The following is a 24,818-nucleotide window of genomic DNA, read 5'->3' on the forward strand; positions in this document are numbered from 1 at the left end:
GAAACAGAAAGTCTAGGACAACTGGTTGTCAAGTGCTATCCAAGGAAAGAACTTTTCCTCCTGAAGATGTGTACCAGTCTACAGTCCTGCCATCCTAGAGCATGACACAGCTTTTCAGTCTAAATCCTGTCCCAGGAAACCATGTCAAATAGGACTGTACTTACGGCAATTTGTTGCAGAATTTCAGTGTTCCAATATGAGTTCAGTTAATTTTTTAAAAAGGAATTAATCTGGGATGCTTTACTTTGGGCATACTAATGCGGTTGTGGACTTTTCCCAGTTGACTCAATTGTTGCGATTACCTTGTGACAGTCATGACAGGATTGCTATGAAACTGTGGCAATAAGCTGATTTCTGAAAGAGACACGGGTCTTATGGGCGGCATCTGATATCTCACATTTTTCCAGAACCGGGTATTTGCCAACTGAGATTTTTCTGCAAAGTCTTTTTTCCACCGGATTGCCCCATGCTTCTGCTTAATGTATTGAATAGACTCCGGCATGTTCGTGTAGTCCTGTATCTTTTCCATCTCAATTAGTATCACTTTAATACCACAGTGAACAAGTGCATTGTACATGGCTATTTGCTGCTCTGATGTTTCTTCCAACTGGCTGCAGCTTGATAGTTCTGACTTCAAAATGATCATCAGCCTTCTGCTTTGTTTAACAGTATCTTCAGTTACACTGACCGTAGCTGTAAATATAAAAAACAAAAAACAAAATTGCTCCACAGTCTTAAACAAAATGGCTCATCAATAAGAAGCAACGGCTTTAGCTCAATGATGACTTTCTTTCCTGTGGTCAGGGAGAACGGTATTCTACATTCGGAGCTCAGTGACATGCTTTGAATGCAGAAGGTCTCAGGTTCAATCCTCAGCAACTCCAGGTAAAAGATCTCAGGTAAAAGGGCTCCAAAGGAACCCTGTCTCTGGCCTTGGAGAGCCACTTCAGATCTGATTAGATTGGACAAGCAGATTGGACAAGATTAGATTGGACAAACAGACTAGAATTTTAAGGGAGCTTTCTATGAAAATAAGAAAGGCAATGCTGTTCTGTAAAGTGGGATCATCTCCATGTAGGAGTAAGCATGTACACTATCATGAGGTCCCAATTAACACACTAAAAACAACATAAGCTTGTCGTGCATTCACATCCACTCAATCACACAGGCCATTGATGCAGGGAAGATTTTGCTGCTCACTCGATGCAGTTTTTCAATCTGAAATTTAAAATGCCTATTCATGGGCGCGATTTAAACAGATAAAGTCCGAGGCTGATTGGAGTGGGTTTATGCTGATCCAGCCTAATCATGCAGTATCCAACTTGCTGGGGGGGGGATTACCATCACTGGCCATCCTCGTGACGTGGTTAATCCTGCCTCTTTCTCTGTCTTAGCCATGCATGAGTGACAAATACATCTGCCTAAAAAAATCTCCCTTCCTCCTGCTTGGATTTTCTTTTGTGAGAGTAGCCATTTTGGGGCAGAGTTATAGTGGCATTTTTTTTCTGCAACAGTATAAATCACTACCGCTATCACTACACCGGCATGTAATTTCTCCTGTATCTTTTCCCCCTTCAAAGTGCATTTTTAGCGATATAACACGAATGCAATTAATATCAAATCAAAGATCTTTCCACAGGAGGATTAAGAAGAACTCCATGGAATATCCCCCACCCCCGGCAATCAGGAGCCAATTTCCTGAATGGAAGGTGGGGAGAGATGCATCTGGTTCTTTCCTGGGCTGCTCCTCTCTGTAGAAACCTACAACACTTCTGGATCTTTGTTTCATTATATTACTATGTCGGTATATTGTAAAAACGGGATTTTTTTTTTAAAGGGAAGTGTTTCTTATGTGGACCAATAAGGTAAAGTTAGAACCAAAAGTGTTCCCTGCTAGAATTAGCAGTGTTCCCACAATACACGGAAACACGCTTTCAAAACCTCAACCACTGGCAGAAAGCTCTGGTATTACCAGAACAGGGATCTGGGAAAATCAGCTACACTGTGCGGCAACCCCATCTTGAGGGGAGCTCAAATACAAATAAACACACACACACCCCAAAAAACCAATGTCTTATCAGTTTTAGTAGGTGAGATGCGAGGAATGTGAAAAGGGGTCACTTTTGGCAGCGGCCACATAATTTCCCAGTGCCGTCGTTATCACCACTATTAGAGAACCGGACTGCTGGCCACAGTACGTTTTTCCAAGAATGGGTCCTCTTGCTCATGGCAACAAAACTTGGGAACTCTCTCCCCGGGGAAGATTTGCCTGTCTCCCTCTATCCTTGACTTCTGCCAACAGATGAAGACTTTTTTGTTTTGTTTAGCATTCCCTCACTAACTCTTATTAGCTCAGCCACTGAAATTGCAGAAATGGTTTCAGAAACCAGTGCCTTCTACATGGGAGGGTTTCTTTTTGGTATATTAAACATACCTTGCCCTGGTAGGTCATCCCTTCCAACTATAAAAAGCTTATATCCACACTGTCGCTCCAAAATCTCAGGTAGCAGCTTTAGAACAAAGTTATCTAGGCTGTCCATACAAGCCACTGCATTGCCTGTTGGGTACAAGACGAAGGCATCATAGGTCTTCCCATCTGAAACTATAATGAACAAAAGATGTTTAACATTCATTTTCCCCCTTCTGTTTCTTGTTATATGCAGTCAAATTGAGAGGCATGAGTCAGAAACCACATACAGTTTAACCTAAGTCACTAAGGATATCCTTGAAAATCTGATAGTAAAATGAAGAATGCAGTAACTCAAATGCTGCACATATGTTTTCGATACACAGGTGCAGTCAAAGCCAAGATAGTGAAGGTGTTAATACTACTTTTCTGATACCACTTGAGCTTAATCTTGTACTTTCTTCTGTGCATAGGTGTAACACACGTTGAGGTACAGACATAATCCCACCTGTATTCATGCTACAAGTTTAAAACTGTTTTAACAGCCATTCTCTCTTCCAAGAGGACTTTGGGTACTGTAGTCCTTTAAGAAACACAAGGGCTCTTCAACTCAACAAACCGCAATTTCCTTACCAATTGCCAGGAACTGGGGGAGGACGTTAAGGCAGATGCACTTGTATAAAACTGTATGGTTGAGGACAGCAACGGGTTTAAATCTATGGCATTCTATTCACTGGGTTGGACTTTTACACTTCCCTCCTGCTTGCTTCTCCCTTCCAGTCTTTTCCCCCTGCCTCCTCCTTTCTGTGTTTTAATCAGGCTGGGTTTTGTTGTTATTCCCTCATGCTGACTAAAATATAATCTGGACGTTTCGGTATTGGGGGGTTGACAGATGATAAGGCACCATTATTTAAGAGTTGTTATTTTTGCTTGTGTTTTATATATTTTAGTCATTTTGTCTTCACTAAAGGTTTGTTTTATTCTTGTTGTAAACTGCTCTGAGTCCTGCTTTGGCAGGGGGAGGGCGGAATATTAATAAAATATTATTGTTGCTGTTATTATTATTATAGGTTTATACTATAGACAAGGTATTTATGTTTCAAGTTATACTGACCAAGATCATTATAACTGCTAGCCTGAGATTGTCAAAATCATTATACAACTCCTAAAAGTGTTTTTAATTCTAATCATCTCTTGTGAGAGCTAAAAATCTCTATTTGCCTTCAGAATTGGAAATCTTTCAATCATTTTTCCATCATGTTTCTAAAGTCATAACCCTGAGGCTTGCAGACTTGGGAAAAAGCAGGCAGTGCTACAATTCTGACAATGCTAAGCCCAATGTATGCATCACATCCAATTACCTGAAATGTGTTCATTGCATACTGCATTCAAAGAATAATTTAATAATTTTAGGACATTCTATATAACTCTTTTTCCAAATCCAAACAGATTTTATTAAGTGTTCTTTTCCAGATTTTACAGATGGTTTTCAGACTTCATTGATTTCCACACAGCTAAAACCTTAACATTCAAACTAAATACAATGACATACCTTCTTTACTTGTCAAAGGACAATGAGAACTCCGATACCAGAGAATAATATCAATCTTGAAGAAACTGTAGAATAATATAGTAGCTGTTGTTAGCACAAAACCCGCAACAAACATTCCAATCAGTGGTCCCTGGAAATCTGGAACTACCTCAAATCAGAAAATGGGGGAGGAAAAAGATTTGTTAGATACAGAACTTTGAAACAAAAGCATTCAAAAAACCCAGAATTTGCAATTTATTTTCTTGCTTGTCACAAATTATTTCAGACTGCTTCCAATCTTGCATCAGAAAAGGACTTTTTGTTCAAAAAATACTCAGATTACAGGAACATAAAAGGTTTATAAGGACATGGTGTAATGCAATTAATTTTAACTAGATCAAGGACATGAGCTGTCAAGGTACAGGAAATAACTCAACCCACCCATTTCTCTAAGTATGTGATACAGGGATGATATCATTGTCAGAAACAGAAAGTGATGCAGAGCTGGTGTGACGAACAGCTAACTGCCGATGCCTTATACCAGTCTGATAACCCTGATTGACAGGGGGTTCAAAAATAATTTGATTGTTGACCTGGGAGAGTGGCAGTTAGAGGTTGGCAGCAAGAGTGGAAGAAGGAGAAGAGTGTATGATCGAGGAGGATCCTGAGATAGGGAAGTGAAGCCGGTAGTCCTTCCCTGAGGGAAATAGCTCAAAGGAAAAGGAGGAGATCCTTATCAAGTGTTAAAGAAGGAAAATTGGAACTTATGTGTATGTTCCTGCCTCCACAGACTTGAGAAATTTTGTGTCAAATAAGCTTATGCCTGTTTATCTAAGGAGTGTCAGCCAAGTGATCACTCTCAACTGTTACAAACAACTGTTGGTAGAACAAAACATCTACATTCTTGTGACAAACTATCTATTGTATATAGTTATACAAAGTTTCCCTCATTCCTGTTGCCTTTTCACCTGCCAAGTTTGAGCCTGAAACCTCCCTGACAGTCTGATTTGACAATTTCCCCCATAATAGTAAAATAAAACAGTTTATTTGTTGAGAATTCGTATCAGCCTCTTGTATGCCATATTCATGCATATACTAACTAAAGGTTTTTCAATTCCTCAGCTTCCTAGGCTGGGTCAGAATACATTTGCTGGTGCAAGGCTATCTGAGAGGATTGGCTAACCTTAAAATAACCATAAGCAAAGTCCAATAAAACAATAGAAATTTTTATTTTACAAAAGAAGAGGAGAATTGTGGTGTTAACTGGCCACAACTTAATTTCTTAACTCTATAAACAGCTGTAAGGATAGGCGCAGCATCTGAGGCAGGATCCGGACCCGATGGCTAAGGGCAGCCGCTGGCCGATGCAACGGCCACTTGTGATCAGCTATTCTGGGGCCGACGCAATGGCCTCTTTCAGCTCTTTTTTGGTCCCTAGGTGGACCAGGTCCATCCGGTCCAAAAACCGGCAAAGAACTGAAGCCTGCTCTGTCGGGCTCCTCTTTTTATTTTGCATGGACGGACCGGGGAGAGGACTCCCCCCCCCCACTCCGTTCTATTCCCCCCTTTTTTCAATGGTCATAACCACCATCCCCCTCCCTTTTGCCAGGGGGGAGAGAGCTGATTGGCCGCCAGGCAGCAGCCCACGAAGCCCCCTGTCCGGCACACAATTGCCACCCTCTCGCCTGGCCCTACCAAACCTGGCTCCAGGTGATCCTGGAACCAAGGACCTATATAGATTTTGCATATCTGGGGAGGTACGGAAAGGGTCATAGCTGGCTATTCTCAGTTGTGTTCTCCACACTGTGAAAACAGCCACAGGGGATATCCACCAGTCCCACTGCCTGTGTTTCACTGAAGGGTGAAGATGTTTATTTGTAAAAGCTTTTCCCAATTGATAAAACAGGTACCTTTTAAAATTTATGCTGGCTTTCAGTAAGCGATTTTTGTATCTCTGTTGCAGACTTATTCTTTTTAATATGATTTTAATTTTGATTTTGTATTATTTTAAATTGCCAATTTTTTTTCTGTAAATTGCCTTCAGGCATTGATAAAAAGAAAAAGAAAAAACACTGTAAATAAAATAAGGGAATTAATGGATTCTAGAAAGTAAAACAGTTCCACAATAAATTTCCTCACTTCTGGCACTGGGTTAGTCTTCTGGGTGAAACATTTAAAAAGGGATAGTTACTTCTGAGAACCTCATTGGGGACATACAAGATTTTTTGTCATGCAAATTTCCATATTCATGATTATGTATGACTTCTGCAAAGCATGCGCTCCACCCTTGGGCATTTTTACACACTATGGATACAATCCAGTTTGCACAGTCCTCCCACAACTGCAGCTCTCCATGCAGGGGAACAGGGGAAAGGGGTCAGAAGGACAAGAATCTTAAAGAGAGAAGCGGATGCATGAGGGGAATAGAAATAAACCCCAAAGAACTGGATCTTCCATATATTTTGTTACCTAACACAGAGATTTGTGGGATTCAGCAATATCCACAAACATAATATTTTATAGCTTGGTATTTCCAAAGGTCAGGTTACAGAAAAGTATACAAACACCAATTTGAAATGAAGAGCGCCAGAGTGGTGTAATGGTTACAGTCGTGGACTATGACTTGGAAGATTCAGGTTTGACGCCCGTTAGCCACGAAGCCCACCGAGTGACTTCGGGTCCCTCATTCTCTTTCATCTTAGCTGACTCACAGGGTGGTTGTGGAGATAAACTGGATTATGGGAGAACCGTGAAGAAAGAGTCATATAACGTCATGACAAATAAAAGATGGAGACACTCTTACCTTTGGGCCTCAGTGTAACATGTGCTACGACTTCACCAAAAGAATTAATAGCATGACACACAAACATATTTTCATATTCCTTGTCGCTGACGTTGGAAATGTTCAATCTCACTCTTAAAAAAGGCTTTCCTTTGAGAAAAATCTCATTCCTATTTTTTGTAAAACAAAAATGGGCAGTACAAATTATGAAATGACAACACAGGGGAAAAAATGCAGCATTTAAACAAGAACACAGGCGATAATCCAGCCCCTTCCCTGCACGCATACTGTCCTGAGTATATGGGATATGTGTCAATATATACAGAACAATTTCCTGATAACTGCTGTAAACCTCAGACCATACACCTCTTCACCAGAGACTACTATAGACTGTTTTTCTGGCTCATTTTACAAAGAACCCCAGCCTGTGGCTCCATGTTATGCCAATGCTCAGATGGATAGCTTGTCCATGTATGTTTCCTTTTAGTTTCAAACAGAGAGGACAGTTTGCACATGTCTTTTTTATCTGCAATTGTAAAACAGTTGCTTTAGTGAAGGGGAGTGTGGGAGAGCCCTTGAGAACAGGAGAATTCTGTGCAGACAAGGAGCTTCTGTGCTTGCAAAAGAATCCTTAGAATTGGCCATCAAATGTCCATATAAGTGAGGAGACTTGTCCATGACGTTTACTGTAAAGCTTTCTAAAGCAAGGCTGATCAGCTTCAGTTCTCTTGGAGGATGCTCTATTGTCCCTAGCTGCCCTGGAGCCCAGAAGTGTTGTTTGCCGCCCAAATTGCCGCCTTCGGGATGTCTGTTTCTGTGATAAGGAAGTGCCATCTAGCTGAAGGAGCTTTATAATACTGAAGCACAGTCCTCTGATGGATAACAATGATACTGCATATCATCACCATATATTCTAATAACAAAAGTGTGGCCCCATCTGTGGATATCTAAATCCGCAGACTGGGGCCACAGAGAAAGAAAAGAGATAATTCTGCAAACTTGGAGGACCCCCCAGATTTGCACAAAAATCTGAAACTTAAAAAAATAAACTGGGGGAGTTAATCCCCCTAAAAACAAATGCGTTGTCTGAGCAAGCACAGACAATACTCTTATTTCCTCCTCCTCCTCCTCTGTCAGTGGGGAGGAAGCCTAAACGGCCCAGCAGCAGCAATAAGGGGGAGCCTTAGTGAGCCCGCCAGGAGCCACATCAAGCTCACTGCTGAGAACAAGAGTGGAGGGGAAGCCTCAGCAGGCCCACCGGCAGCTGCGCCGAGCTCAAGGCTAAGAGCAGCAATGGTGGGAGGGGAGCCTCAGGGGGCCACCAGGAGCAGTGCCGGGCTTGCAGCTCAGAGCGGCGATGGTGGAAGGAATTATCGGGAGCTGCAGCGGGCCGCAGCAGGGGTAGAAGGTTAAGAGCGAGAAGGGATTCTCCCCACACATATATTCTAATAGAGAAATCAGCCAAATCTGAGGATACTTAAATCTGAAGACTGGACCTGTGAATGGACAAAACAGATCTTTCTACAAACCTGAAGAATGCACCAGGTTTGCAGAAAAATCTGAAAAAAGAGACACTGAGAGGGTTAAAAAAAACCCAAAAGGATAAAAGGAGAGCCTGTAGCTTTAAGAAGCAATGGTCATTACTAGGAAACCACAACAGGCTTGGTTTCTAGCAGTAAAAGACATAGGAAGGGTCAGGGATCTTTCCAGGGCTGTTTTGGGCCAGGCCTGGCAGGAACCACTTGGTGACTTGATACCACATGACTTACATGACTCTCCTAGGTTTGGCTGCTTGCTACTGTTTAACAACAGCCACCCCACAAAAGCCAGTGTGGTTCAATGGTTAAAGTTTCAGACCGGGACCTCAAATCCGCATTCTGCCCCGGAAACTCACTGGGTGTCTTAGTTACATATCCTCAGCCTAATTTACCTCACAGGTAGTGTCAAGACCAACCATTAAAAGCATCTAGACATCTCCCAGTGGGCCACACCTGGGCCAGCCACTGGCAGTCCTCTGACAGGAGGACTGAGCCCAACTCACCCAAGCCCCATGCAAGACAAGAGAGGTGGTATCCAGCCAAGTGGCGGTGCCTGGCTCATTCTGCTCAAGGCAAGGCAGACCCTGGCACCCAGCCTAGCCAAGCCCCGCAGAAGGTGACGCAGATGGTGGTACCAGCCTGGCCAAGCCCCCATGCAAGTCAAGGCAGAGGGTGGTGCCCGGCTCTACTCAGCCGAGCTCTGTGTGAAGTGAGATGCCCAGCTGGCCTGGTTAAGGAGAAGATGGCAGAGTGCCTGGCCTGCATGAGACAAGGGAAGCAGTGCCTGGCCCACCAGAGGCCTGCCTGAGGTGAGGAAAGCAGCACCTGGCCAACTGGTTAGGCAGGCTGCCTCTTCCTGCTTTCTTCAATCTCCCCTTTGGGAGGGAGAGGCAGGGTTACAGAATCATAGAGCTGGAAGGGGCCATAAAGGCCATCTAGTCCAACCCCCTGCTCAACGCAGGATCAGCTTAGAGCATCTCTGTCAAGTGACTGTCCAGCCTCTGCTTAAAGACTGGCAGTGAGGGGGAGCTCGCCACCTCCCTAGGGAGCTGATCCCACTGCCGAACAACTCTTACTGTAAAAAACGTTTTCCTAATATCCAGCCGGTACCTCTCCGCCTGTAATTTAAACCCATTATTGTGAGTCCTATCCTCTGCTGCCAACATTAAAGTATTCTCGGTTTCTTTCAACTCAGAAGTGTTTTCCTTTTTCCTTGGAAGTGAAATTGTGGCCAGGCATTTAATTAAAAGGCAAGGCCAGAGAAAAGGGCATCCAGTTGGTGGACAATAGTTGGTCAGTGCTGCTCTCTAGAAGATAAAATATTTCCTACATATTCATTTTAGATTAGCACATATTAGAAACAATTTGAACATCTCTGCAAATCAAAACATCAATTTCTATATCTTAAATGACAAGAGTATTACCATATTCAAAATTAAGTGTCTTGTTCAGAGACATTTTCAAGTCTGTGCACATATGGAAAAGCTTACTTACTCATAAATTTCAAAAACATTTTTGCAATTCTTGTAATAGTGATCAATATAGGAATTGTTCACTTTCCAGAACACATGATCTATTTCGGCACCTGATGTATTGCAGTCAATTATGATATTAGAACCTTAAAAAAAAATCCACAATAGTATTACATTATTAAACTAAAAACAGTTTCCCTCTATACCTGAGCACCTCCCTCTTCTAGGAGAAACTCAAAGCATGCCAATTAAAATAGACACCAAATAGAGCCCATAGGAATAAAAGATTCATATGTAGGCATATACTTCTACAGCACATATACCTAGTAAGCATTTAACTCCATAGAGTTTTAAGTACAGACTTGAGTACCACAAAGAAAACATGAAAAATCTACAAACATGCACCAGCTATGTTATTTAGTGCCAGCAAGGTTATCTTAGAGTTTTTCAAGTACTCAAAACAATTCCTTCCCATAATGCTGAAATCAAGCAGAGGAGAGGCTGTGGCTCAGTGGCAGAGCATCTGCTCGGCCTGCAGAAGGTCCCAGGTTCAATCCTCGGCATCTCCAGTTAAAGGGACTAGGCAAGTAGGTGACGTGAATGACCTCAGCCTAAGACCCAGTCTGAGTAGACAATACTGACTTTGATGGACCAAGGGTCTGATTCAGTATAAGGCAGCTTCATGTGTTCATGTGCCACAGGCTTCAATAACTCAGTGCTTTGTAAATCCACGTTTGCAGCCCATTCCTGAGCTTGGGGGTTTGAATGGGCTTAAGAAGTGCTGTAACCCCTATGCCAATGTCCATGCCACTTGCACCATGCCCCCCTGGATTGTTGGGCAGAGCGGCCCTTGGACACCAGCTCAGCCTCCCGTCGGTGTCCTGCTGGCACAAATCCTCGCACTGGCATCCCTGGGGGGTTCTGGGGAGCAGAGCTGCGGATAGGCAGCTTTCTAACCCCTTTCAGCCTGGGAATGTCCCCTTCAGCAACAGCTAATCCTCAGTGGAGGTGCTGTGTTGCTGCCACGGCCATGCAGCTCTCAGGAATGAGCTGTTGGCCTCCTTTGCTCCCTCTCTGCATCATCAACAACTTCGTGTTTCTGACAAAAATTTGCTGATGTTCCCAGGGAAAAAACAGCTGCTCTTCTTCCTAGAAACTCAGAGGTTCATATCAAACGAATGACAGATGTCAAGTATCCAGCAGCATAGAGAGAGAGAACGGTGCTGCAATGAAGGAAACGGTCAATTCTCACAATGTAGGGATGTGAGCAGTGGGGTCCTTCAGGGATCTGTGTTGGGGCCGGTGCTTTTCAGACTGTTCATCATTGACCTGGAGCTGGGGATGAACAGTGAGTTGGCCAAGTTTGCAGATGTCACCAAATTATTTAGGGTGGTTAAACCAAAATCAGACTGTGAAGAGTTCCAAAAAGATCTCTTCGAACTGGAGGAATGGGCATTAAAATGGCAAATGAGATTCAATGTGAGCAAGTGTAAAGTGATGCATACTGGGGCAAAAAAATCCCAGCTTCACAGATACACTGATGGGATCTGTGCTGGCAGCAACAGACCAAGAAAGGGATCTTGGGGTGGTAGTGGCTAGCTTATGAAGATGTCGACCCAGTGTGAGGCTGCTGTGGAAAAAAGCTAATTCCATGAAGGCCATAATTAGACAAGGAACAGAGAATAAAACTCATGCTATCTTACTGCCTTGTACAAATATTTGGTGAGACCACACTTGGAATAGTGTACACAGTTCTGGCCACCATGCCTAAAAAAGGATATTGCAGAGCTTGAGAAGATGCAGAAAAGAGAAACCAAAATGATCAGGGGGCTAGACCAACTGCCCTATGAGGAGCGGTTAAAATGCTTGGGGCTGTTTAGCTTGGAAAGAAGGTGGTTAAGGGGAGACACATGAACACATAGACTGAACACATGAAGCTGCCTTCTACTAAATTAGACCCTTGGTCCATTCAAGTCAGTATTGTCTACTCAGACCAGCAGTGGCTCTCCAGGGTCTCAGGTGGGGGTCTTTCACCTCACCTACTTGCCTAGTCCCTTGAACTGGAGATGCCGGGGACTGAACCTGTAACCTTCTGCATGCGAGGCAGATGCTCTACCACTGAGCCACAGCCCCTCCCATGATAGAGATCTATAAAATTATGCATGGTATGGAGAGAGTGGACAGGGACAAGCTTTTCTCCCTCTCTCATAATACTAGAATGCAGGGTCAGCTGCTGAAGTTGGAGAGTGAGATTCAAAACAGATAAAAGGAAGTATTTCTTCACGCAACACATAGTTAAATTGTGGAACTCCCTGCCCCAGGATGTGGTGATGGCTGCCAACTTGGAAGGCTTCAAGAGGAGAGTGGACATGTTCATGGGGGATAGGACTATTCATGGCGACTAATAAAAATGGCTACTAGTCATGCTGCATACCTGTTCTCTCTAGTATCAGAGGAGCATGCCTATTATTTGGGGTGCGGTGGAACACCGGCAGGATGGTGCTGCTGCAGTCGTCTTGTTTGGGGGCTTCCTAGAGGCAGTTGGTTGGCCACTGTGTGAACAGACTGCTGGACTTGATGGGCCTTGGTCTGATCCAGCATGGCCTTTCTTATGTTCTAAACACATGGCCTGCATCCAATGTCACTTTCAATTCACAAGCCACTTCAAAGGTCGGGAGAGGAACCGTGCTCACATTTTTCAAGGAAAGAAAGTGTGCCTTTGATTACTAGGAAAGGCAAAGCACAAACACTTCAGAAAGTTTGAACTATGGGGCTTCCTGAGCTATCAAAACAATGATTATGGGAGCAACAGGCTGAAAAGGGTCTCTGCAAGGCTAAGGAATGTACAGACACACCGTCACTCTTTACAGGAAGACTGCTTACCAAGTTCTACTTCAATTGAGTGGTTTCTTGGGGAAAAAATTTCTGGAGGCTTCTTTGGCAGGCTTTCTAGGGGTAAAAAAAAGAGGCATTCACTTACGGCACCAGTTTCATAGGCAAAGGCAAAGGTCCTCTGTGCAAGAACCGGGTCATTCCTGACCCATGGGGTGATGTCACATCCCGACGTTTCCTAGGCAGACTTTGTTTTCGGGGTGGTTTGCCAGTGCCTTCCCCAGTCATCTTCCCTTTACCCCCAGCAAGCTGGGTACTCATTTTACCAACCTCGGAAGGATGGAAGGCTGTCAACCTTGAGCCGGCTACCTGAAACCGACTTCCGTTAGGATCGAACTCAGGTCATGAGCAGAGCTTGGACTGCAGTATTGCAGCTTACCACTCTGTGCCATGGGGCTCTTTTCATAAACAAGTATGATAATTAGCACTTTTTAAAATTGTAGACACAGTTAAGCTTAGGGTGGGAAGGAACTGGGCTGAGAATCTGCCCCACCCCCTTTCTCCAGTTATTTGAAGGGTCCTTGGCCCTGCACAAGTCACGCTAGTGGAACAAGCACAGCCAAGGATGTCTTTGTGACTCCTCATCAGCTTTACGACTGTACCAGGGAACTGCTGGGTTGTATACACTGTAATATTCTTTAAATATTTCATTTTAAAGACTCTTTTGAGTCCCCAGTGTGGAACAAAAGAAACATGAAATATTTAATAAAACAAATAAATCACTCCTCCTCTTCCTGCTTGTTGGTCATCCAGTGTAATAACTTAGAAATGGAGCACCAAGACTGAGGTGGTGACACATAGCAAGTCAAAGACTGATGTAGAATTTGTATACACCTCTAGAGCCATAATTATTTAATTATTTTTCTAAAACAGCGTTTTTCTGAAATATTATTTACTTCATTTCGACCCCACCACATTCCCAAATGGGAACCCAAAGCGCCTTATATTGTTCTCTCTTGAAAATTAGCAGTAGGTGGGAAAGGGTCCTCCCTCCACTGCTGGCTCTACATCCCCAATCATCCCCTCCCAAAGCAGCCTTTGATGCAAGGGAAAACAAAATAATAAAACAAAAAAGAACCAACACACCACCATTTGGTTTTTAACAGCCCATTCCTGAGCTGTTGGCGGCCAGGGACTGCAGGGAGGAGCAGTGTGCTTCTGTCAAAATTCCCTTTCTTTTCTTTATGTATTTTCTACTTTCAATTTTATTTTTCTCCTGCCTGTCAATGACAAAAGTTAAGACACATGCTCTACAGTAGCCTAGGGTGCAGCAGTTTGCAACCCTTTCACAACTATTGGGTATACTTGCAGTTTTCTTATAGAAAATTAAGACAGTTATTCTTTTAAATTCCATTAATATCAAATAGTACGATTTTCAAAATGAAGCTTTTAATGTTGTTAAATCAGTAAAAGAAGTTTAAGCTTGACAGGAAAATATTGCTTTCCCCACCCCCCATTTTCCACAAAATTTTCATTTTTCCCCCTAGGGGGGGGAAACTTTCCCCGTGGCTGCAAAATTTCTGGAAATTTTACATCTCTACTCTTAAAAAGTATTTTACATCTCTACTCTTAAGAAGCCTTCTGCCATCCCAACCTTGATGCACCATATGCAACCATATACAATTTGAGCTTCTTGTGGTACCCAAGATCCCAGCGCAGAGCTACTGCAAAAAAGGTTTTACCTGTAACTTTTAGAGTAATATCTCTTGACACATTATATTGCTTTCCCATGTAATAGTATGGCATTTGGCATGTATAGTTTCCTTGATCTTCCATAGTTGTATTGGCAATTGTAAGGTAGTTATCTAAAGGCCGAAACCTTCCGTCCTTAATTAACTTGCAATCCTAAATAAAAAGTCACAAAGGTGCATGATAACATGTTCATGTAACACGCTGAACTGAAACTATGTAACAATAATGACTAACCAACACTGAATTCTGCTTAATAGACTTAACCTAACACATTTGGAATCGGGGGTTTAGTTCTCAAAACATTAGGCACAAGCAACAGTATGCAGGTTAACCCATATATTTTCAGCGACTTCTGCCCTAATATTCCCATATTCTTGTTAAAAAGGTAAAGGTCCTCTGTGCGAGCACCGGGTCATTCTTGACCCATGGGGTGATGTCACATCCCAACATTTACTAGGCAGACTTGGTTTATGGGGTGGTTTGCCAGTGCCTTCCCCAGTCATCTTCCCTTTACCCCCAGCAAGCTGGGTCCTCATTTTACCGACCTCAGAAGGATGGAAGGCTGAGTCAACCATGAACTGGCTACCTGAAACCAACTTCCGTTGGGATCGAACTCAGGTTGTGAGCAGAGCTTGGACTGCAGCACTGCAGCTTACCACTCTGCGCCACGGGGATCCCATATTCTTGTTAGGCTGATGAAATTCGAGGTGCACATTTTCATTTGCTAAATGCATTTCACACATACAACAGCATTTTTTCCTATGACCCTTTCAGATATTTTAGGTTTGCCCCTAATTTGATTTTCATATTTTGTAATAATTATGTATTACTAAATGTCCCATCCGGCATGTAACCATACAATGGACAAGGCTGAATTGTCATCACTGAGAAATTCAACAGGATCTCTAAACATAAGCATATATTTGGAGAAAACTGGAAGGTGGGTCTTTTTTACCTTGTACCAGAGAACGGTTAAAATGGTGTTTTTGTCTCTGAAGGAATTCAGATTAGAGCACACAATCTTTCCATTCACTGCTGTGAAAACATTCTGAGGGAGGGCAAACTTGGCATTGAAACATGAACCATTGTTGTTTTGGAAGACCGCTACTTTAAAATTCATTTTGCTGCAGTGCGTTGAATTCCTACAGCAGAACAAAACAAAACCACAGAAAATTAGCTCACTTGAAAAAGGACGTTAGTTCATCAGCATTCTCAGAATGCGCGACTTCCTCCACCCCACCCCACCCCGTGAACAGGAGCAGGCTGAAAATCTTTCTTTATACCATGTCTGTCTTAATGGGATCGAGTCAGAGCTTCGTATTACTGCAGCATGTCTGCTTTGGGGATGCAAAGGCGGCCTCAGCAACCTTTAGAACTTACTCTGGTCCCTATGTGAGTGATAATATCTCATAGATGACCAGGTATATTCCTATTGTTCATAATGGACAGCAGTGATAGAGATCATGCACAGCCTTTGTGTGTGTGTGTGTGTGTGTGTGTGTGTGTGTGTGTGTGTGTGTGTGTGTGTGTGGCAACACCTTATGGGGTTTTCAAGACAAGAGACTAACAGAGGTGGTTTGCCAGTGCCTTCCTCTGCATAGCGACCTTGGCATTCCTTGGTGGTCTCCCATCCAAATACTAACCAGGGCTGACCCTGCTTAGCTTCTGAGATCTGACGAGATCGGGCTAGACCATGCTGCCTTCTCTCTTGAAAGCCTTTCTAGCCATGTCCTATTCAGAACAGGGCAGCACAACCCACCCTTTCTCTCATTCTCCTTTCTATCTTTGGAGACCCTTTAAGGCTGGAAAAGAGACAAAAAGATCTGCACCGGCAGCCTTCTTAGTACCGGCAAGTGCCCTAATGTTAAACAGCATGTGCGTAGCATTTTTTTAGAATGTTTAAAGTGTTTCATACACAAGTTTCTGTGATGTGACCCATAGGTTTTTCTTCCTAAAGAGAGGAAAGTCAGAGGTTTCCTTTGCTATACACAATAAAAAAATGAAGTGTCTTAAATCCTGACTTTCCCATTCCCACAAGCACACTTGCAGTTGGTATAAGGAAATTGCTTCCAACTAATCATCTTCAAACCCATGGTGCTCTGCTCCCCTCAGTTGGCCCGGGGAGCCCCATGGGCTGGGTTGCAAGTCCCTGCTGGGGTGCCATTTTTCTTCATTTTAGAAGGGCCTGCTGTGAGTGCACATACATAGGGAGGTCACTCTCCCTGCCTCGTTGCCCACATGCAGAGATGAGCAGCAGGAGAGTAAGGCAAAGTTACTTAGGGGGGCTCAGCACAACTTCTTGGCTTTCTCTCTTGTTCCCCATCCCTAGCACAACCTGGCAACTCTTCCAATGTCAGTTCTATACATGCTTTCATTGTTATTTTTATGTCTTGGTGTGTATTTTAGCTCTGGGTTTAATTGTTTTAATGATATGTTTTTGTTGGTTTCAATTGTTTTTAAGATGTGATTGTTATTATGTACGCTTTAATTTGTTAGTCGCCTTGGTGGCCCTTATGAGGGCAGAAAGGTGGGGTATGCACATAGTAAAACATACAAAAAATTATCCTTTGCTTCGTTCTATTTCACCCCCCGTTTCATCTGACCACCCCTCGTTGTTTCTCCAAGGCCTTACAAATGCTTGCTCCAATGACTTCCCCTCCCCACAGGTGAGATCATAACTCTGGCTCTTCCTTTTCTCATCATGTAACGGTAATGTTATCAGACTGTGATGTCACATGTTGACACTTGAGAGTGAAAGGTGGGTTTTGGGTCTGGAAAGGTGCCCCAACCAGAAGTGGCTGGAAGTGATTCTTAGAGAGAGGTGCCTAACAATGTTAGATAATAGTTCAAGTTTGGTATACACCAAAACAGTACGGAAAAATTCAGCTACCACTCCAAAATCCTTCTAACTAACTACATATAACTAGGCCTCTTATCTTGAATTCTAATCTTATAGCCTCTAAAAGGTTCTCCCTAAAACAGCACAAAGAAAACAATTCCTCCAAACTAGAATACCAAGGGGATCCTAATGAACACACATGAACACACATGAAGCTGCCTTCTACGGAATCAGACCCTTGGTCCATCAAAGTCAGTATTGTCTACTCAGACCGGCAGCGGCTCTCCAGGGTCTCAGGCAGAGGTCTTTCCCATCACCTGCTCGCCTAGTCCCTTTAACTGGAGATGCTGGGGATTGAACCTTCTGCATGCCAAGTAGATGCTCTACCACTGAGCCACAGCCTCTCCCCAAATTCATTGACTCTATCAATGAATTTTAAAAATCCATTTTTTATTTGCTTAATCTTTACCCAGTAGTTACATACCCTGGTCATTTACCTGGAGTATCATGACTTTGTAAGTGGCACCCTCTAGTGGTCAAACCACAGATTTCAAGCACATCAAAAACTAGGCAAAGATTCACGGCGGAGAAGTCGGACCAGAGCATCTCTTTCATGGCCCAGTAGCTCAGTGGATCGGTGGTCTGAAACTTGCAGGGCTCAGCAAGGTACTGCCTCACTAATGAAGCTGATGTATTCTGCCCCGCCTGATGAACTCTCTTGGCCTGCATGTGCTCAATGCACCGGGAGAGCTAGTCTCTCCAGGAAATGAGCTGGTTGGCCCGCTCAACGATCCTGCCCTTGATGTGCAGGGGGTCACACATGGTCGCCAACATGTAGACCTTCGGCTGGGTAAGAGGATGAAGGTGGGACTTGATGACCTCTTGCAGCCTTTGCGTCAGTGCACACACCACTGAAAGTGAGTCTGCTCATCCTGCAGCTGACTCCAGAAAGGCAGCCACCTTCGCATGAGCCGTTTGGGTCATGGGCATGACCAGAGCTAGGGTCACCGTGTCAGATGAGAGCAACTGTGTGTAAGTGGTTTAAGGACCTCCACAATCTGAAAGACAGTCAACCACTCGTACTGGTTGAACTGGCTCTCCTCCCACACAGCCTCGATCTCAGGGTTCAAGGAGGTCAGGGCTCTCTTCTGCTCTACCAAACACTCAAATATGGTGTGGGGAGAGTGCTGATGTCACAGATCAGGCAGTGGTGCTGTTTCCCACCCCTAGCATCCTAAGGCCAACCTCACCAAGCATCACTGTCAGAATACACTATGTGAGTATTCAAAACTGCTTATGGTATATAATTTTTCTCATAGTCTGAAACTACTTAGATGACTGTTGGGATTAAATAGAGTGCCACAAACAACCGAGGCAATGGGAAACTTTGTAAGATGCAAGAGAGTTTTATACCCATCCCAAAATGTAAATGTTATTGTAGTAACTGTATTATTATTTACAGTTGTTGTTAATCAGGTTTGATTTGCCAGCCCTTGAGAAACAAATGAATGTTCATAAAGGAATGTTAATGTAGGCTTGTTCTAGGAAAAATAAGACCTTCAAATAATAATAATAATAATAATAATAATAATAATAATTTCTTGTAGGAACTCTGACCATGAAAGCCTTCGACAATAATAATAAGAGTTGGTTTTTATATGCCGACTTTCTCTACCACTTAAGGAAGAATCAAACTGGCTTACAATCACCTTCTCCTCCCCACAACAGACATCCTGTGAGGTAGGTGGGTCTGAGAGAGCTGTGACTAGCCCAAGGTCATAAGAACATAAGAAAGGCCCTGCTGGATCAGACCAAGGCCCATCAAGTCCAGCAGTCTGTTCACACAGTGGCCAACCAGGTGCCTCTAGGAAGCCACTAACAAGACGACTGCAGCAGCACCATCCTGCCTGTGTTCCACAGCACCCAAAATAATAGGCATGCTCCTCTGATACTAGAGAGAACTGGGTGACCTCTGATACTAGAGGTCACCCAGCTGGCTTCATGTGTTGGAGTGGGGAAACAAATCCAGTTCACCTGATTAGCCTCTGCCGCTCATGTGGAGGAGTGGGGAATCAAACCCGGTTCTCCAGATCTTTGCTCCAAACCACCACTCTTAACCACTACACCATGCTGGCAATTTTGTTCTACTATAAAAACTGATGCTTGATGCGGCCTCTTGTTTATTGGCTCCTGATATCAAGGAAGGCCTTGTCTCCTGAAGTATGTTTAACCTTATCTTAATGCTCATTTTAATGAAGTGGAGTCAAAATTCCAATAGTTAGAGAGTTTGGAAACAGGATAATCTAGAAGGCCTAAGCAGATGATCCCCAGTGCAATCAAACAAATTCAACTACCGTAACCAAAAGTCGGGGGGGGGGGGGGGGGACACAGGCAATACCAAGACAAAGACTTATTCCCAAGGTAATTCTATTTAAGTTTTTTAATTTAGCTTACTTTTAAGTTTTCAGCTCACTTTTAAAGCAGTGCAGTGTACATAAAAACCCGTTACCTTATAGCACATTCATAAGACCCTGAATCTTCTAAAATTGCCGGAAGGAACCAAAGGGAGCTTGCCCGTTGCTGAATTCTGGAAGCCGGGTCTTCCAACACAGGAGTAGGATTGCCAGCTTGGTACCAGGTCAAACTGTCCTCCCTGAGTTCCAGATTTAGCATTTGGCTTAACAAGCAGTTGATAGCCAAAGGCTGGCCTTCAAGTACAAAACGCTGAAACTTGCTGCTCTGATTGTATACATTGCAGTGATCTAAATAAAAACAAAGATTAAAGAGTGAGTTTCAGCAGTAAAAATACAGTCATAAAGAGCAACATGGTTTATACACACACACACACACACACACAATTATCCAGAAGAAACAAGTAGTCCTTAACTAGATAAATGTGACTAAAACCACTGTGTCTGTGTGTGTGTGTGTGTTTGTGTGTAGGGAGGGGACATGGCTCAGTGGTAGAGCATCTGCTTAGCATGCAGAAGGTCCCAGGTTCAATCCCCAACATCTCCAGTTCAAGGGACTAGGCAAGTAGGTGATGTGAATGACCTCTGCCTGAGACCCTGGAGAGCCGCTGCTGGTCTGAGCAGACAATACAGTCTTTGATGTACCAAGGGTTTGATTCAGTTTAAGGCAGCGTCATGTGTTCATGTGTTCAACTCAATCTTTCTAAAGTCCAATAGCAGTCGAACACAGGATGGTTCTTGATTCCTAAGCATCAGCACAAAGGGGACATCTTGGCAGATTCCATGTGGAGATTTTTCTCCATTTCAGCAACTGCAGCTGTGTGCCTTTGTTGGTTTGTTTTTTTAACATGATGGCATCCTCCATTCCTGCGCAAATCATGAAGAGTCTGTTTTTTTCTGCAGCAAGCGCAGAGAAGAAGTAAGTGGGCTTCTACTCCTCATGGAACAGCCCAGCTCCCTGGACTCTTAAGACTAAAACAAAGCTCCCTCTCTGCTTTGCAAAAAGAAGCTCAGTCAGGCCTGAAGGTGGAACATAACCACACACTGGACACACACAAAAAACAGGAGGGTTACCAGCCCTCCTGATCCTCCTGTAGTTGTGGCTGCATTTTGCCACCATGAAAAACCCTTTCATTTGAATGAAGGGAGCTACCTTACAACAGCCCTGCCCACTTTCTGAAAAGCTTGGTGGACACCAAGGGAAATCGTGGTGGGTGCCACAGTGCCCTCAGACACCACATTTGGGGGGGAATCTCAAACCACTGCATCGGCAACAAGACCACCACAAATAAATCCCCTTGCGTGGAATCAGCCCTTGTTGGCTCCACATGCTGCATCAGAGAAGATCTGCTGTTGCTGCTACAGATACAGAACTCTGCGAATGTCCCACAGAGTACAGAAGCCCAGTGCAATGGGTGTGTTCTTGATGCAGGATGGAGAGGAAGGAAAGAAGGTCTGTGGACCTCGGCAACTGTAGGAATGGCAAATAGAAGGACCTCGGGCCCATTGAGCCATAGCATTAGACAGATTGACTGAGAATGAGTTGCACAACCTGGACACTTCAATATTCTTCAGTGCTTATCAACATACCTGCTTTAATAGAAGAAAGGAACATTGTTGTTAAACTGCAGGAGAATAACGTGGTCACTTTCATGCTGCACTATGGAGGAAATGACATATTATCAATAATCTCTCCTTTAAAAAATTTTGTACTGTCTCTTGTTCAGCTCCAGAAATTCCTGGATGACACATCAGCTCTCAACCCTTCCAGCCTGGTCATGGAACCGAAACTGCCCTGGTCGCCTTCACAAATGATCTCCGCTGACAATTGGATCAAGGTGAGTTGGTGCTACTGATTTTACTTACTCTTTCAGCAACAGTCAATATGGTTGATCAAAATCTGTTAAACCACAGCCCCACCAACCTTGGACTTCTGGGGGTGGCTTCAAACTGGCTCTCCTTTCTCCAGAGTCAAGGACAAAGGGTGGTGCTAGGAGGGAAGATATCTGCCCGTTTCCCCCTGCTATGTGGGGTGCCATAAGGGTCGGTCCTCTCCCCAGTGCTTTTCAACTTTCATATGCGCCCTCTTGCCCAGCTAGTCAGGAGTTTGGGGCTGGGTTGTCACCAATATGCGGATGATACCCAGCTCTGCCTGTTGATAGACGACCAGTTGGGATCGGCAGCAACGGACCTGACTAGTTGCCCGGAGGCAGTGGCAAAGTGATTGAGCCGGCTGAAACTTAATCCATCTAAGACAGAGGTCGTATGGCTGAGCCAGACTGGACTAGGATAGGGGCTACTGTTACCAGCTCTTGACAGGATGCACTAAGAGCCAGCACCATCCGTCAGGATTCTGGATAGTAAAGCCACTGCTTTACTAGGTTGATACCTGCATACATAGTATTTGAGAGACTTATACTAACCAGTATTACAACAAGAACCTATTATACCAGATGTTTAAGTAATTGAAAATAGAATTTACAACATATACACATGCCTGGTTGGGTTTGAACTGTTTGTATTTGTATTTATATTCATTAATGTATTTCTGTAAATGTGTGCAGGTTTACAAAGGGTTTTAATTAACCACTGATGAAGGCCCCATAGGCAGAAATGCGTTTGGTATGTGGTTATAGTTATCAACCTCAGGAAATGCCATTGTGCTATTTTAATGCTTTTAAATAATTTTAACTTTTATATAGCGCTTCTAATAAATTATAGTTTCAGTATTTATGCATAGACTTATATATATTTTCCTTTCACCCAACCTTGGGTACCCAGCTTTTGTTTTTAGGTTGGGTTTTATTCCCCTCCTTTTTTCTTCCACTGTTGTCCTGGATGACCACAGAACAGCAAGCTGGCCATGGAGCAGCAAGTCCCAACTGTTACCAGGACAGTTTTTTATCATCTTCACCGTGTTCAGCAATTAGCCCCCTACCTGCCTCGCTCTAACTTGGCTACAGTGATCCATGCAACGGTCACCTCCAGGTTGGATTACTGTAACTCGCTCTACGTAGGGCCACCCCTGAGACTACTCCAGAAACTTCACTTGGTACAGAATGCAGCTGCAAGGGTCCTAACAAGGACCCTTTGGAGAGTTTCTGTTCAACCTATTCTCTGCCAGCTGCATTGGCTACCGATATGCTTCCAGATTTATTATTGTTCTTATATTCTGCTCTCCCTGCCAAAAGCCAGGCTCAAAGCGGCTTACAGCAGAATCAACGCATTAAATTCAATAAAATACATCCTAACCATTTGTATAACAATAAAACAATAAAAACCAGCCCCGTACATATCAACAATTGATAAAATCAGAAAAATCAGTACAGAAACACATAAAATGGTGTTCATCGGTGGTGTATCTGGTATGCAGGGCCAATGAGGACAGCCGGACAGAGAGAGAGAGAAGAGTGGGCACCATACCCTGTGTTCCCTGGACTTAGGAACTGTTAAGATGGAGCACAACAGAACTGAAATGTTTAACATCAGATGACTTCCGTCTAACTGCTTGAACCTCATATTGTATTTGCCCCTCCCTACCCCTGCTTTGATAGTAAAGCCACCCCCAGTACCTCCTTCAGTTTCCAAATTGGCAAAGCACATTTCAACACAAACTGGTACAAACTAAAACAACTTCTGCACAACCAGTAACATTTTGTGCGCTTGTGGCCAAACCAGTGTGGAGCACTATGGTTGTAACTACATAAACAGGGTTCCCTCACTGTCTCATATTCTTTTGGACTGCTATCTTTATGATTCCCCAAGAGGAAACCTAATAAAACCTATAGTTTTGAACTTCTCCTCAAATAATGCGAAAATACTTCACAAACTATTCGCTGATAAGGACCCTGTGACAACCGAAAACGTGGCAAAATTTCTGACGATAGTAGTCAACCGATGGGAATCTAGTCGGAAGTAGAATCACAACATTAAGGAATGATTTATATTAATTTTATTTTACTCTTAACTTTTATCCTTTTATATACTGCAGATTGTACTATGCCAATAAAGCTATTTGAAATTTGAAAATTTGAATGAAATTTGCTACCAGCACCAATGGCAAAAGGATGCCCAGGTGCAGGAGTGGGGAAGGAAGAGCCTGACCTGTCTCTGTCCTCATCTCCTGCTCCAGCCTAGCTCCTGCCCTTTGTCTCACTACACAACCTCCTACCACTACTGAAGGCTAGTCCTTCGGTGTTGTCACACCACCAGTGGCAGTCATTCATAAACCTGTACTGAGCTGGGTTAGGGGTAGGCTTGCCAACTCCAGCTTGGGAAAATCTTGGCGGTATGGGAGTGGAGCCTGGGAAGGGTGGAGTTTTGGGAGGTGAGAAAGCTCAGTGGGGTATAATACCATAGCATCCACCCTCCAAAGCAGCCAATTGCTCCAGGGGAACTGATCTTTATAGTCTGGAGGTCAGCTGTTGTTCTGGGAGAGCTCCTGGCCCCACCTGGAGGTTGGCAGTCTTAGTTAGGGCACATAGTCCTTTTACATGTTTCAGTTCAAGGGACTGGCGCTGGTGAAGGGCCATCAAGTCACAGCCAACTTATGGCAACCCCGTAGTTTTCAAGGCAAGAGATTAACAGAGGTGGTTTGCCTGCCTCTAAATGGCACCCTGGGCTTCCTTTGTGGTCTCCCATTCAAATACTAACCAGGGCAGGCCCTGCTTAGCTGCCGAGATCGGGCTAGCCTGGACCATCCCTAATGTTCCAAAACTGTAGTAAGCCTGAGGCTTGGGAGAGGGTTTGGCAACGCAAAACCAGTCGAACCACTTGTTCAGAGCTTCCAGAGAAATTTCTCTTTCCCTTCAATTCATGAGCCAAATTACACACTACATGTGAAGTGGAGAAGCTGGTTATGCAGAGGGGAACTCAAGAGGAAGGGGGCAGGGTCTACTATCGCCTTCCTTCTACTATTTCCTTACTTCAAATTGACACCTTCCGGCCAGCTCCCACCCCCACTGTGTTTCAAACACAAGCAAAAGCATGCACCCCTCTTCTCTAGCAAAACGCCAGTAAATAAGTAAATGGCAAGTGTGCATTCCCGCACTGGAGGCAGGCAGTAAGCAGCTTTGAAAGAGTCAGAGGGAGAAAATTCAGTGAAGTTGGACTTGGATCTGGGAGATCCAGGTTTGAATCTCCACTCGGTCATGAAGGTTGCTGGGTGACCTTAAGTCACTAACTCTCTCTGTCA

At 43.8% G+C, this 24,818-nt stretch overlaps 1 protein-coding gene across 1 annotated transcript; it reads right to left on the reverse strand.

The window, feature by feature from the left end:
• Positions 1 to 298: 298 nt before the first annotated feature.
• Positions 299 to 21,278, reverse strand: LOC130488365 (interleukin-1 receptor type 1-like). The gene is made up of 7 exons (XM_056862027.1): positions 21,215 to 21,278; positions 19,663 to 19,915; positions 15,270 to 15,456; positions 14,305 to 14,467; positions 12,614 to 12,679; positions 2,435 to 2,602; positions 299 to 693 (listed from the first exon to the last, which is right to left on the reverse strand). The coding sequence occupies exons 1-7, from the start codon at positions 21,276 to 21,278 to the stop codon at positions 299 to 301; spliced, it is 1,296 nt and encodes a 431-aa protein (XP_056718005.1).
• Between the last annotated feature and the right edge of the window lie 3,540 nt (positions 21,279 to 24,818).

The sequence above is a fragment of the Euleptes europaea genome, chromosome 16, assembly GCF_029931775.1.
Source record: "Euleptes europaea isolate rEulEur1 chromosome 16, rEulEur1.hap1, whole genome shotgun sequence".
In the NCBI taxonomy this organism is placed as follows: domain Eukaryota; kingdom Metazoa; phylum Chordata; class Lepidosauria; order Squamata; family Sphaerodactylidae; genus Euleptes; species Euleptes europaea.

Coding starts and splice junctions, on each gene's coding strand:
- LOC130488365 (XM_056862027.1), bottom strand. CDS start 21,278: ATGAAAGTGACCACGTTATTCTCCTGCAGTTTAACAACAATGTTCCTT. Junction 14,468..15,269: donor TAACCGTTCTCTGGTACAAG/GTAAAAAAGACC, acceptor CTTTTTATTTAG/GATTGCAAGTTAATTAAGGA. Junction 2,603..12,613: donor CTCAATTGAAGTAGAACTTG/GTAAGCAGTCTT, acceptor TGTTCATTATAG/TTTCAGATGGGAAGACCTAT.